This window comes from Phaenicophaeus curvirostris, chromosome 4, assembly GCF_032191515.1.
Source record: "Phaenicophaeus curvirostris isolate KB17595 chromosome 4, BPBGC_Pcur_1.0, whole genome shotgun sequence".
NCBI classification, from domain to species: Eukaryota; Metazoa; Chordata; class Aves; order Cuculiformes; family Cuculidae; genus Phaenicophaeus; species Phaenicophaeus curvirostris.
The window spans coordinates 32,624,117-32,638,861 of NC_091395.1; the positions used below are offsets into that span (position 1 = coordinate 32,624,117).

At 38.3% G+C, this 14,745-nt stretch overlaps 1 protein-coding gene across 5 annotated transcripts in view; it reads left to right on the top strand.

The window, feature by feature from the left end:
- MND1 (meiotic nuclear divisions 1) overlaps positions 1-14,745 on the top strand; it is a 44,127-nt gene that overhangs the window by 4,291 nt on the left and 25,091 nt on the right. For 3 of the 5 annotated variants that reach the window (XR_011337359.1, XM_069855729.1, XM_069855733.1), the window contains exons 3-4: positions 234-312; positions 1,953-2,101. Coding sequence is in view for 4 of the 5 variants with exons in the window: in XM_069855729.1 (XP_069711830.1) it covers positions 234-312; positions 1,953-2,101 (228 nt within the window). In the remaining variant the exon portion in view is untranslated. The remainder of the gene's footprint in view (positions 1-233; positions 313-1,952; positions 2,102-14,745) is intronic. The other 2 variants (XM_069855731.1, XM_069855732.1) reach the window with 1 other exon arrangement.

Consider the following 14,745-nt stretch of genomic DNA (forward strand, 5'->3'; position numbering starts at 1 on the left):
CTTGAGACACAATATGGTGGCTTTGAAGCAGCAATGAAAAGAATAGGGCTTGTTGCAGTAATAGTCTTTTTAACTATTATTTGATTCTCAGAATGTTCTAATTCTATTGAGGGATATGCAGCCTGTTCCCTAGCAAAACATAAACATGCGATGTATTTCCTGATTGCTTTTGTTGGCACTGATTTATAGTAAAAACACTCAAGCATGGATGATGCTGTCATTTGGAGCTGAAGTGTCTTTTATGTTTTGCACAGAAAGATGTGTTCCAGTTGAAGGATATAGAGAAGATTGCTCCAAAAGAAAAAGGGATTAGTAAGTGTTTACAAATGTTATTTCTCTTGAGGAGCCACTAATCATTCTTGAGACAGGTCATACAGTGTAAATTTTCCTGGCTATATTTCTAGGTTTGTGATTGTAATAATGAAATAAATAACAAGAAAGGGAGACTGGTCAGTGGCAGGGCTGTAGTGTTAAAAGCAACATCAACAGCAGATTCCTATCTCAGTTTGCTAATGTTTGTCTCGCTTATGTTAGATGTTGTGGCTAAAATGGGAGATTATTACGAGGTCACAGCTAACTCCAGGTAAACCGCTAAGACATGGGATGGGTTTTTTCAGGTTCTGAGATGCCTGTCTTGCAGTGACTTTTAGTCTATGAAATTGCTATGTGTACTCAGGTAGTGAGCAGAGGATTTAAATGCCTGTCTGTAATCCTACACATATCTTAGCACGCTAGTCCAGATGTACACAATCAATGTTCTCTTGTGTTCCACCCCCCACCAGCTTGAACAGCTGCAAATGAAAGGGGTTTGTCTTCAGTGAAAACCTTCCCGATGAGATCCATTGGTTTAGCATTAGGTCCAAGAGGATTTATCTGATGCTTATGGGGTTTTTTTATGTTCCTAATTCTGCTTCCTTCTATGTTCATTGACAAAAGAGGGGCAAAGCATAATATTTGTTGTTGCCACTGTTCTTGACTAGCGTGTCTTCGTGGCACTGCAAGATTAAATGAACTCATTCAAAGAACTGTAGATGTGAATATCGCAAAGCAGTGCTTTTCTGTTACATCAGCAGGTAACAGAGGCCCTTGTAGGCTTCTGAAGAGATGTGGTCCTGTCTTTTATAGGTTTTCAATGTCTAATTGTGATTTGCAGGAGGAAGATGCCAAACCATAAATACAAGCAATGGAATTTCATATTTAAAAATTTGGACTGTAGAGTTTCTAAAACCATTAACACCTTTGAATAGTCTAAATTTAGACTTGAAATGGAAAGTCAGACACATAAATCAGCTTCAGAATCTTTATAACCTTTATATCTGCAACACTTGAGGATAATAACTCCTTTGCTTTGTTGAACGGGTATCATTTTTTAAATGGTGAATTATAGCACACATTTTCTAGGAAATGAACAATTACATTCAGAAGTGTTGTAGATTGCAGATGACTTTCTGTAGTGGAACTGAATATAATCAAATGTAAAATCTGGCCCTCCTTAGTCTGTAGACAGATGGCTTTAGTGCCTCTGTTGCTGTTAAAACACTTTGAAAAGCATTACAAAGTGAAATGTAATTATACTCCTAATCAAGAAAGTATAAGTTAATCCATGTTGGAATTAAGATTGCAAGACAATTTCTCAAGTACCCTCTCATGAATATGTTATGGTGTTGTACTGTGATGTGCATATAAGTTTTATGATACTCATGAGTGGTGTTTTACAAACATCTGGTAGCTGACTGTACAGAATAGCAGCCTTTATGTATAAACTGCTGATTTCAAAGAGATTCATCCCTTAAGTGTAGCATCAGGTGTGGTGTTCTCTTGAAATCTTCCAGCTAGCTGACGTTATAGTAAAATATTCACACAGATGATTGTAGATGATGGCTTATGGTATCCATAATTATCCAGAGTTTAGATGCTATGCAGTCCTAATTTGATATTTTTGCTTTTATTAGCCTCAATGTCAGTGAAAGAGATTCTGCAAAGCTTAGTTGATGATGGCATGGTGGACACTGATAGAATTGGAACTTCAAATTATTTCTGGGCTTTTCCAAGTAAAGCTCTTCATTCCAGGAAGCGTAAATTGGCCGAATTGGAGTCTCAGGTAAATCTGTTTTAAGGAAAGTAGCTGTTTACCTGAATGGGTTTGCTTTTTTCTTGTACACCCTTGTAATTCGTGTTCGTATTGTGCTCTCTCACATGTGCACTTGTACGTGTGCACACACGCACGGATTTTGCTCTAGGAATCATCTGACACTCATAGTATGACATTCCCATTCTCTTGCTATCACAACAGAAAAGTTTTGAAGGTTGTTTTTGTTGGAGCTTGAGAAGACTTCTCGTCTGCTTGATGCTGAAGTGTGTTATTCATGATGCAAAACATCATTTAAGGACTTCCCAATATGTTTAGGCAGCATATGCCTTTATGTATCTTTTATTTAATGTAGGCCATATTGTGGGAATGATCTTAAAGCCACAAGAGGACTGAAATGCATAACCCAAGTAAATGTGGCAATGATTTCTATTTATGGTTATTTTCCTTTCCTCTCTGCTTTTATTAGTAGCCTAATTTGCGAGGGCTTCAGTAATCCCATATTACACGTTTATTAGGAGAGGAGAGCACATTTGTCATGATCTTGTGCAGAAGAGCGAGACATCTTTTGTTGCACCATTACTGTTCTATTGATGTGTTTTTTTCCTACTTCTTAGGAACTGTCTTTCTTGCTTATTTTCATTAGAGTGGAAAAGCATCTATTCGTCAGTTTATTTGGAACCGAAATTAACAAGAACAATAAACTAGCTCTATGGTCTGATTGCACCACAACACTGCCAACTTTTTGCATGCTTGTTTAGTATTATGTCAATTCATTGAAGAATCATTTGAATTCATGTCAAATTATTGGTAGCACCTGAACATTTTTATAGACATTTTTTCTTCAGGCACGGTTCTGGTATCATCATTGCCATCTTATGTACTTCATTGTCAACTTCAGTCACTTCTTTGAAGCTTCAAGTTAATTGTATAAAAACCCCATGCTTGTTTCCCCAACTTGAATTGAAAAAAGAGTTTATGAATCCAAAGACCATTCACTGATGCACACTAAATAGCCTGATCAAGAGAAGAGTACTGGTACTCTCTCACGTGCCCAATGTGTTTGCTGCAGTTTTCAAGATTAAGAGTAAGATGTGCTAGAACTTGCACATCTCTTCTCCTTATTTGCTAATTCATGTCATTTTTATGAGCCAGTGATACATTCAGGACTCTGTGGCAGTAAGGAGGAAGTACTGCTGTCCTTCCCATCATTAACTGGAACTGTGTGTTGGCAACCCTTCAGGCATATGCTTTGGATCAGTTGGAAAGTGCCTCTTGAGATAGCTCTTGTGGCACTGTATGAGTCATCAAAATTATTAACTCCTTAATTTTAGGTTCTGCCACCGATTTGCTGTATGTTTCGTGTAACTTTCTCAGCATCTCAGATGACCTACTAGTATCACAGATATACACTGTACCTTGTGTCTACTGAGGTTTGGTTAATATGAAGTTGTCTACTCCTTTACTGCCTTTGGTTTCAGAACTCAAATGAGTCCAGACGTGAAAACTTCCTTGATTTAGCTGGATGTGCTTGTATTATTTTCAGGCATGGATTTAAATCTTGCATGACTGGGCTTAAATTCATTTTTATTGACTAGTAGTAGCAGTGCAGTGACTCCTGCTCCAGTGAACTTTTGTTTGTCTGGAACAGGACATCAGTTCTCTGCACTGTCTTGAAACTGAATTTCCTAGTAAAGTTACTCAATGTGCAGTATATTCACACAAGTTTTAGACCAGGCTACTTGCTCTGCCAGAACATAAATACCAACTGAGTGTTTACTTCTCTGCCAGAACAAACGCATGCCCGAACTTCTGCTTTGTTCACCAAGCACCCTGGTGCAACTGTCTTGCTGAATGCAAACGATTTGCTCTTGGATATTTTCTGGTTTTGCCATAGTATAACCAAGCAGTTGAATGAAGGAGTTTCCATTTGTTTTCTTTGCCATTGGGCCCAGCTGCATCATGAGTTTCAAAGGTAATTGATGAAGTAGATCTCTGGCATGCCCTGATGAATATCTTCCTTGGAATGTCTTGCAGAATCTGCCTAATGTGCTCAACCGTAAGTAGCCAGGAGTTATCTGCAAACACAGCTGTACTTCTTTAAATATACCGTTACATTATTAAACATAAAGCCATCTATTATTATGGAATTATAATAGGCATGTAGTTATTGTATTGTAATGTTATTTTATTGTTATTTCTGTATAGGACATAAACTATGCTGATCTAAACAGTTTTATAATATGAAACTGTTCCAGCTGAAAGAAATAGTTTTGTTACCAGACTCTTATTTGCAAACCAAGTCCTGTTCCTAACATGTGGGCTTACTGATATAAGAGCTCATGTTAGAGTTCTTAAAAATACTTATATTCATTACCTTACTTTTCTGATGAGAATGGAAATGTTTCAACATTTCAGGGAAAAACGTTTTCACTAGCTGAAAACAACTTCTGTATTGACACAGTGGAAAGGAGGCATTTTCAATGAATAGCGTTCTAAACATTTTTTACAAGATGACAACAGATTCTATCTGTGAGTTCAGTTTAGCTATTTTAGTGTTTGTATTCTTCTTGATGTGAGCACATACAGATTTTCTTTATGGTTTCTAAATGCAGTCACCGAGTCTCACAAAACTTCTTGTCAGAACATGCAAAGCAGAGGAAGAAAGTAAGCTATTGTACCATTCCTGTTGCACGTTGCCCGTCTTTGTTCATTCCTGCGTACAGCTTGTGGCATGCCGTGAGACGTGTTTTCTTTCTGTGTTTGTCCAGATCGCTTGTTAACTGCATGAGTATGTCTCTTTCTTCAGCAGTGAAAATCTGGAATCAAGCCACTACTCTTAAAGGCACAAGTTGGAAAATCTAGCAGCTCAGCTCAAACTGTCTTTAAGGCTTTTTACCAGGAGGCAATATCTTTGTTTGCTGAGGGCAGGGATAAGTAGTGAAGGGAAAAGAGTGACCCCAGATGCTGAACTCAAGCATTTGAAGAACATGGAAAAATAAAATAAGCTTCTCCATGATGCAAATTCTTCTATTAATTCATAGAGTCTAGGCTTATTTTTGAAAGGTTGGGCTTGCCACCAGACCTTTTGCCTGCATACTTAGTAGTGTTTTAGCTAAGTTGCTTGTAGCTCTCTGCATCTTACAGAGCTTGTGATCTTAAGGAGGCCAGTTTAGGAATGGTTCTTGAAGGAGATCTTTTGTTTTAGATTTTCTAGTGATTATTGAGCCACACACTTAGAGACTCAGTAGCAAAGAAATCTGACTCATTATTGGTAATGAAAGGCCCAGTTTTGTTTGAATGTTTTGTTTGAAGTTACACCTCACAGTAGTTGTGTATATCCTAGATCTTTTTCAAGAGGGATTTATTATGTCATCAGTGTGATCCCCCCTGTGCAGAGAAAAGGCCATTAAAACAATGCTTGAAATAAAGTTTCTTTGGACATAGCTTCCCCCCCTGCTCCCATCTTTCAACTTGCTTTTGTAGGGTGTTTGGAGAGAGGCACTAACATCTGAACTGATATATATGCCAGATCTTGTGCTGATCTGATTAGGGTTAGGATCTTGGTGTGGCTCTCTGTCCCAGGGTTACTATTTGGACTTCTTCCTGTTTCTCTGAAAAGCGAGGTCAGCTAATATCTCTAGTTTGCATAGCATCTGCTGCAATTTTATTCTCTGATAGCTCAGAGTGAGAATTGCCAATTAGGCCCCTATGGATCTTGTATTGATTTGGTTTGCAGTGGCATAGCTGCCCTTAGGGGTTTTGCCTTCTGCCAGATGCTTATTCTCCGCCTCTCTGTTATGCTAATGGAACTACTGAAAAAGTAAAAGGTGTTGGAAGCTGCATTTTGTTTAGATGAGTTTATGGTTGCATCGGTACAGCTATGAGATGGTAAAACTAGAGCAGGGGTATGGATTGAGAAGGTCTGTTTTAACAAGGTTTATATGTGAAGAAACTTTCAATGGAACTTAACCTTGTTGAGAGAACTCTGGAAGCTTTATGGCAGGGTGATGCGGTTTCATTCTTTATTGATATTTTCCTGGCAGTCAGGTTCTGGAATATTGAATTACCCATGATCAATTACATTATGACAAAATGAGATGTTTGTTCTTGGCATAACAATACTGGAAGCTTAAGGTTTTTATTAAACCAAGGAAGAATTTGACCTATGTAGTGTAAGCAGGAAGATCATAATTTATTGATGATTCTGCTGCCTTTTGTTGACTTCATAGCAGGCATAAAGTGAGGAGACTGGAGATGAACAACTCCAGCATGTTAATCACAGTCATGTTCTATCACAGGCAAGAAATGTTAATCCATTTCATACAATTAGCTCCCTTGCTTATTTGGTTTTTGTGTTGTTCTGGTATGTGTGTTGCTACAGAAGGAATGTAAATGTGAAGGACATGTTGCCTACTGAAGAAGAGAAAGCACTTATGCGACCAAAACCTTGACAACAGTTTTATCTGTTAGGAAATGGTGTATCTGTGAGTAGGGAAAAGAGGAAGCCTTTCTGATGTAACCGTAGTATAAACAGATTCAGCTTGGATTTTCTTTCATTTTTTTCATCTACGTCTTTGATAGAACACTTGCGACTCTGCTGTCTGTTTTAGATAAGGTGAATTAATGCTTGTTTGCATTTTGCTTTTCAGTGGCTTGAATTAACTGTTGTTTATCTAGTTACAGTGAGGCCTTTTTCACCTAAGAGCTGACAAGTCTGTAAAACACAACCCTCGGACACCATAAGGAGTGTCCCATCTCTCCGGTGTGTTTTCTTCCATAGCCAGCATGCCTGGGGGAATCTCAGCTGGAGTTGCAGAGGGCAGGTTTGGTACTGACACTACAGGTCTTAAGGGAGACAGAAGGAATTTCAGTGATCCTTGGTGACATTGAAGAGCGTCTGGCGTTTAGTGTTGCAGGAATATATGCTTGAACAATAAGGTCATAGCAGGTTGACACAACATAATTTAATATCCCAAGCACAATTAAAGGCTGGGCAGAGAATGGATTGAGAATAGCCCTAAGCAGAAGGTCTTGGGAGTGCTGGTGATTGAGAAGCTGGATGTCAGCTGGCAATGTGTGCTTGCAGCCCAGAAAGCCAATCATATCCTGGGCTGCATCAAAAGAAGTGTGAGCAGCAGATCGAGGCGGGAAGTTATTCTGCCCTTCTACTCTGCTCTTGTGAGACCACACCTGGAGTCCTGTGTTCAGTTTTGGAGTCCTCGGCACAGGAACGACATAGCTCTGTTGGAGTGAGTGCTTGAAGATCATCAGAGAGCTGGAGCATCTTCATTATATGGGCAGGCTGAGAGAGTTGGTCTCATTCAGACTAGAGAAGAGAAGGCTCCTAGGAGACCTTTCAGTACTTACAGGAAAGGTGGGGAGGGGCTCTTTATCACAGAGTGCGGTGACTGGACGAGGGGTAATGGTTTTAAGCTGAAAAACGGCTGATTTAGATTAGATATCAGAAGAAATTTTTTACTGTGAGGATGGTGAGACAGTGAAACAGGTTGTACAGGGAAGTCATGGAGGTGTTCAAGACCTTGTTGGATGAGGTTTTGAGCAACCTGATCCAATGGAAGGTGTCCCTGTCAATGTCAGGGGGGTTGGAACTGAATGATCCTTAAGGTCTCTTCTAACCCAAACCATTTTATGATTCTATGATTCCATGATTTTTAGCAGATAGGGACCCAAAGTATCAAGTTCTCCGAAGATCAAGAAGTTGTTAGTGTAACTATTGATACTACTGTGAGTGGTAGTAATTCAGCAACTTGGGGAAACAACCAATTTATTTTTTCCACCCAATCTGGTTTTGTCACAGTTCATTTCACTGTTCAGCAGAACCATTCACTTCACCATTTTATTGTTAATTGTCACACTTGCCTTACTTCTCATGACATTGCTTTCTTGTGAGGTTTTTTTTGTGTTCTTAGGCATTGCAAGAATTTTAGCAGCAAACAGTTTTATAGCTGCTGTTCCTTCTGAGGCTGAGTAGGATGGTATCACCTTGTACTGCATCAAACAATCTTTTTAAAGCAGGATACGGGATGGACTTTGTATGCTGTTCTCTGTGCTTCCTTCAAGATACACGTGAGCACCAAAGACTTGGGGAGACTTTCTGGCAATTATTTTTTTCCCACTAAGCATTGCATAGGACCAGTGTTAGTTAAGATGGAAGGGATTAGTTGATGTTTCATTCCTTAAATCCTTGCCCTAGGGTTGGTAAGAGGAGGGATTCTGCCTTCTCATGACTCATGTATTGAGCCAGGGGAAAAAATTTAGAAATGAGTACATCCTAGCTCTCCTTTGGCAGCTCATTTAAAAAAAACCCAAAACAATAAAAACCCAACAAAACTTCAATAATTAATTTGTCAGAAACAGTGACTTCACGTGTACCAAATTGTTTGTACTTGTAAGCATTGAAATATGAAAAGAGAAAGGATTAATTTTATTAGAAAAAAAAAAGAGACTCAGGGAATGCTGGATTAGGAAATGCTTTTTTAGGAATGCACATTATTTGAAAATAGTTAATGGAAATAATCATATTGGTGAGTAATCTGGCTTGAAGCCTCCCAGAGATGTTTGACAACATAACTAAAAGGAGAGAAAGTTATTTGTTCAGAATGCACACAGAAAATTTTGAGTTTTCACCATCAGAAAGTTCTTTCAAGATGCAACTTGGTTTATTTCTATCCTCTTAGCCAAATATATTTTACTGCCTCAAATACTGTGGCTGGATTAGCGCATGGAAAGTTGCTGAATAGAGACTGCTTGAGACCACTGACAAAACTTCTGCTGTCCACATTATTTCAGTCTGAGCTACTTCCTTCTTGATCCAGTTCTCTCACTGAATTGCCAGTGTATTTCCATACAGTTCAGAGGTTGATTCTGGACTGCAAGCAAGTACAAATGCTCAGAGGCAGCTGGCTTTAAATAATGAATCCTGAACTGAGGCAGAAATCCATGGAGGTAACAGATGTTCAGTGAGGACTAACAGACCTGATAGTGCTTGGAGTCAGGTGATGTTGCCCAAGATGCCAGACAAGATGTGTGCCCTGGCTGGCACTTCGAATCATCCAGGGAATGCCTGTGGGATTTAGTGCTGTGAAGCAAGCTTTTTACATCGCTTTGTTGAATTGTCCACAGTAGGTGGTGTATCAGCCTTTAACAGAGCTCCTTACACACCTCAGATCTCTATTTCAATTATCAGCCTGTGTCAGTGGTTTTGAATGCAGGGTCTCACTTGTTTTTTGTCCTCGTTGCAGTGATAGACTATCCCTAGAGGTACATGTGCAACACCTTTGGAATCTGTTGCCTAATGCTTTTGATAGAGCACTTTATTTTTGGGGTACAAGGTATTCATGTTATGATCAATTTAATAGCTTACAATTTAATTTTATTAGTTTACAGAAAACGTAATAAATTGTCTCTTTCCAGGAAAAATAAAGATCTAATTACTGAAGAGTTCTCTCTTTTAATGTCCATTATAATACATAGGCTCCATGTGTTAACTAAGCACCTGTGACAGTCTTCCCGTATCCATGCTGGGTCTTCCTTTTTCCCCTCATATTTGAGGGCATTTTATTTAGCTTTCCACTTTATTTATTCTTTCTTGGATTGGCCTGGCCATTTTGATCATCTGCAGCCTCTGTTTGCTGGGTGATTCCATTCCCTTCTGGCTCGACTTTTTTTCTCTCTTGCTAGTAATTAATGACTCTTGCAACAGGAACAATTAGTGGCTGCTCCCTGTTTTCAGCCTGTGGGTTTTTATTGACCTGTATGTTTTCTTTGAAAGAAGGGACCAGACACATAAAGAAATGGCTAACTGTGAAGGTAGTGCGGTATGACTGGCTAACTTCATGCTATCCTGTGGGAGCTGTAGCAGTTAAGGAGTATCCTAAAAGCAAGAGGCTGTGAATTTGCATCATTTAAACATTGATTATATCTGTACTCGTTTGTTTGTTGATCCTGTAAATCTTTTTCCCTGAATCAGTCTCCTGAAAGTTGCTAATAAAGTTTTATTTGAAGCAGTCCAGGGGTTTTGTTACCTCTTTGCATCTTGCACTTGAAAAATGTTGATGCCTTTAACTGATTCTGAATTTAGTAAGTCCTAAAATGTCCAGTAGAGAATACTCTTCTAATGCTGTAACTTATTAGAGCCTTCTGGAATTATGTGTAATGGCATGCTACAAAGCCCTGGAGGGTATGCTTAGTTACTGCTGTCATGGCAGACTTCTAAAAATACAGTGCTCTGGAGGCTTCTGTTAGAATTAAGCAACCTCATAATTTGCTGTTCGTTAGCTGAATTTCATGCTTTTCCCTTTACTAGCTGTTAATATGCAACTAAATTGATGGCAACTGTGAAGTGTAGGTTTTCCTTTCCTGCCTTCTTGATGAGCATAAGCTAAAATTGGCATGATTAAAGAGCAATTTTTTTAAATAAAGCTGGCTCTGTAGTAACTGTAAAGATTATAAAGTAGGTTTGAAGGAATCCTCCTCCATTAAAAAGGATATGTTCTTAGAGTGCCCCAGTAGTGTATATTATATAATAATTCTGATACAATGCAGGAAAAAATACCAACTTTTTCTGTGAAACAGTGATTCTTCTTTTTAGGTAATGTCATGATACGATTTACCTTTCCTTTTTGAAGAGCTTGCACACTAGCTGCTGGCTCCGTTCCTGACATTGCAATGAAACTGTTGATCTGAAATGCAAAGAAATTAGGAAAAGACGTGGGACTTTCACTTCAGAAGACCACTCAGATCTAGCACAGATACAGCCCTGTGCCTTGCACATCTCCCTGTGCCCCACAGTAGGCATGGCAGATGTGAGTGACAGTTCAGCATATCAGCATCCCATAAGGAAGCTTAAGGGCTTAGATGTTCTGTGCTATCTGGCAAACCTGCAGGTTTGCCTCTGCTGTAAGGCCAGAAACTTCCAGCCTGAGGATAAGGTGGAGGCAATACTACTTTAAAGGCTGGATTTAATGGAGGCAGGGAGTTGTAATCTTGTTTAATTGGAACTCTGACTTTCACCTTAAAATCTTGTCATTCAATTAATGTAGCGTATTTTACTTTAGAAAATCAGCATGCATGCAGGAATAAAAATACTAGTGTGCAATCATATATCTCACTTCATAGTATTCTCATCTTCTGAAAGAAATGAAATAAAAATTAAAAAAAAAAACCCAGAGTATAAAACCAAAATATGTGAAGTTAGTTTGAAGCAGAGACTTTAGAGAAAAGAACTTGTCACAGTCAAACAGCTCATTAATGAACACATGGATGTTCCATCAAAGATTATTTTTGTATCAGGAATTTGATATGACTTGCTTTTCTGTGACTTGCTTTTCTGTGACTTGCTTTTCTGTGACTTGCTTTTAAGCATTACTTAAAAACAATGAAATTGGCATAAAGAGTGAATATCCAAGAGTGCTGTTGAAACTCTGAAATTTGATAGGTGTATTTTTACTGAGGCCTTTTATTTTACTGGTAATATCTCGGTGTAATATTTGGGCTTTTTTTAAGTCTGTGGAATAAAGTTTTGATTTGTTTTTTTTAGTAGTCGTTAGGCAGGACTTGAGCTTAGGGAATATCAGATTAATATTGTATTTTAACTTGGAACTGTCTGTGCTTAGCCTCTGAAGGCATTGCCAGTGCATGGCCCAGCTGGTTAGGACAGCAGTCTTTAAAAGCTCTTTAGGAGAAAATTAGAATTTTCTTCTTTCTCTCCCAGTCCTTCCAAGTTGAATTTTTTTTCAGTGTCCCTTCTGCCTTGAACAGACCTGTTAACTATAACCTTGGACTTTGTAGGTTTAGTAAATACACTATTGTGCATCTTTCATATCCCGGTATTAAAATTTTCTTTAGTTCTGTCAGTCATGGAGATGCCTTTTGGCTCTTTCAGCTTTCCCTATTGGACTGCTTGCATTTGTGAAATAGGGTTGAACAATGAGGTATTTCAGCTTTTTTTTTTTTTGAGGTTGATTGGGCATACTTGGTATTTGTATCTGAGTGGACAGCCATCTGTCTCCCGTATCTTGCCAATTATGCCAACTCTGAAAGCAGCCAGAGAAATTCAGTTCTTCTATTCAGGTTGCGTAACTGTTTCTTTCACCTTTTGTCTGTTAAGGAGGTTGGCCTGGAGTGGTTATTTTCTGTTGCATAACGAGTACTTACCAAATGGTGTAGCCAACGATCGAAGCAAAACCAAAAGCTAATGGCAAGACGTCTTCTCCAGGTGAAATTTAACATAACTATTATGGCAAATCTAAAAAGATGGAAAATAATTCAATTAAAAGCTACTTTTAATGTAGAGAGTTTTAGTGTATGGTAGTAATCTTATATTGCTAGCTGCAGTTCTTTTAAAGGTTTGTGCATAGACAGGTGAGGGTCCCAATGGAGTGGAAATTCCTTATTTATTTACTCTGGATACTGCACACGTTCTGTTTTCCTTAGCCAAAAGCAATTGCAGGAAGAGGGACTCCTCTCGTACTCAACATGAACTGAGAACAGAGCCTTGCCTAATTTATCATGTGATAGTTCAATCTCGCTCTTGTGTTAGCATGCAAAATAAATCAGGATTATAGGCCTAAATTTACTCTTGAAATGCAAAATGGATTGGTTTTGTGGGCCGGGTAAGTAAATCAGTATCACCTGCATGAATACTCTAGCAAAACATATCAATACTGCTTATGAATGCAGAGATCTAACTAATGAATTCTCTATTTGAGTATTTTTATTGTGCTTTGTCAGACAATTGTATGGAGTGCCAGATATTTGTTCAGGTAGTTCCCTGAAAAAAACCTTCACTTACTTAAGTTGCGTGTCTGATACTTTCTTTTAATCACTGATATGTTACAATCCAAAAAAAAAAAAATTCACTTATTACTTATTTAGTACATCTTTTAAAAGATAGAACTTGCACAGTGACAGAAGTAATTGTGTGTTATTTTGTAACCAGTCTTATCTGCTTAAAAGAATCAGAGCACCAGGCCCTCATTTTGAATAGTAAATCTGACTTGTCGGTCTCCTTTCTCTCCAGAAAACTAGATTTATTCCCTATCTTCTCCCAAGATTTTTAAGTGACTCTTTCAAAGAATTGCATTAAAAATGAAGTAATCTTTTTATGGTAAAATTCATAGCATGCGTAAAGAGAAGAGAGTTCCTGTATCGAACATTTCTCCAGTACACCTATAATGCAGTATTTAAGAAAAAAAATTGTGGGTGCAGAGATACGGTGGGCCATATCTGACCTTTCTCATTTTCTACGGTCTGTTTCCCATCCATTTTATGGTGTTCTTTTGATTAAAAAAATTCTTGATGTCCATTCTTTGATTTCTGGGTTAAAAAAATCTTGCTCGATACTGCTTTAATTTCTACTTTTGTTCTTACCTGTATTTTTTTAACTGTTGCAGTCACCCAGTTGTTTTTCTCATGCTCCTTCTCAGTCCCAGCAAACAGAATTCCCTGTTGCATATTGAAGTGACTTGTAATGACTTGGGGTAAGACATTGCCTGCTGCTTTTCTCTTCCTTTCACAAGTGTTACAAGAAGAAAAAAATAAATCTTTTAATTGTATTTACATAACAAGTGTATGTTTGTGTGTAGTTGCTGTCTGTGCTTCACTAATGGTGCATCACATCCCTGACCTGGACTTGGGACCTGCTCCTAGAATCATAGAATCATAGAATAACCAGGTTGGAAGAGACCCACCGGATCATTGAGTCCAACCATTCCTATCAAACACTAAACCATGCCCCTTAGCACCTCGTCCACCTGTGCCTCCTGCTGCCGTTCAGTTCACTGGATGGGTTATATGCACAGTGGCATTTCACGAGTGGTGTGCAGGCATCCTGAGAGCAGAGTAGAGTGGCAATACTGCAGTTCATGGTAGTGCTCTCTACACTGCTGTATGCATAATTACCTAACTGAAAAGTTTACTACCGTGTATTTGGAAGTCTTGGCACGTATGTATTTGGGATTGTATATGTAAAAGAAGTAGTTGTATGCTTGCTTTGTGTAGTACTTTAGAAAGCAATTCTGTGCATTGATGCACTGCTTTTTTTTTTCCTCTTAAGTTTTATTGCTCTAGTTAAGAGTGATTGCTGAGCGGTTTCTTTTAGTAATGTTCTATGCCTTTGTTTTAACACAGCAGGCCTGTTTTCAATATTTTCTGATTGTTCTTTGGCTGTTAATCTTTACATTTTACTCTATATTATTAGTCTACTTTATGGCTTCGATTCTTTTTATCTTTCTTGAAAATCTAGAGGAATGCTTTGAAGTACTTTCTCTCCATGCTTTCTGTCAATTCCACTTAAGGTTTTCAGTGGTGGGTTATATTTAACATAGGAAAGAAATACACCCATTTACTGCAAATGTCACCCTTATACTCTTGAACTGCTTTTGTTTTAAGTTAAAACAAACTGGCCTGAAACAAAGCACAGTGAACTTCAAACCTAAAGTAAATAACTTTACAAAGTTACAAACAATTAAAAAATAGATGTCTTGAATTCTTGTGTAGTGCCACAGTGAGTGGTGCTCACAATAGCAGTAGTTTTTAATACCATATTTGGTTGAATGTTTTGGCTGAAAGAAAATTGAGTGTATGGTATTTCTCTGTAAGACCATAATGACAGTAGGGTAAGAGCTGTGAAT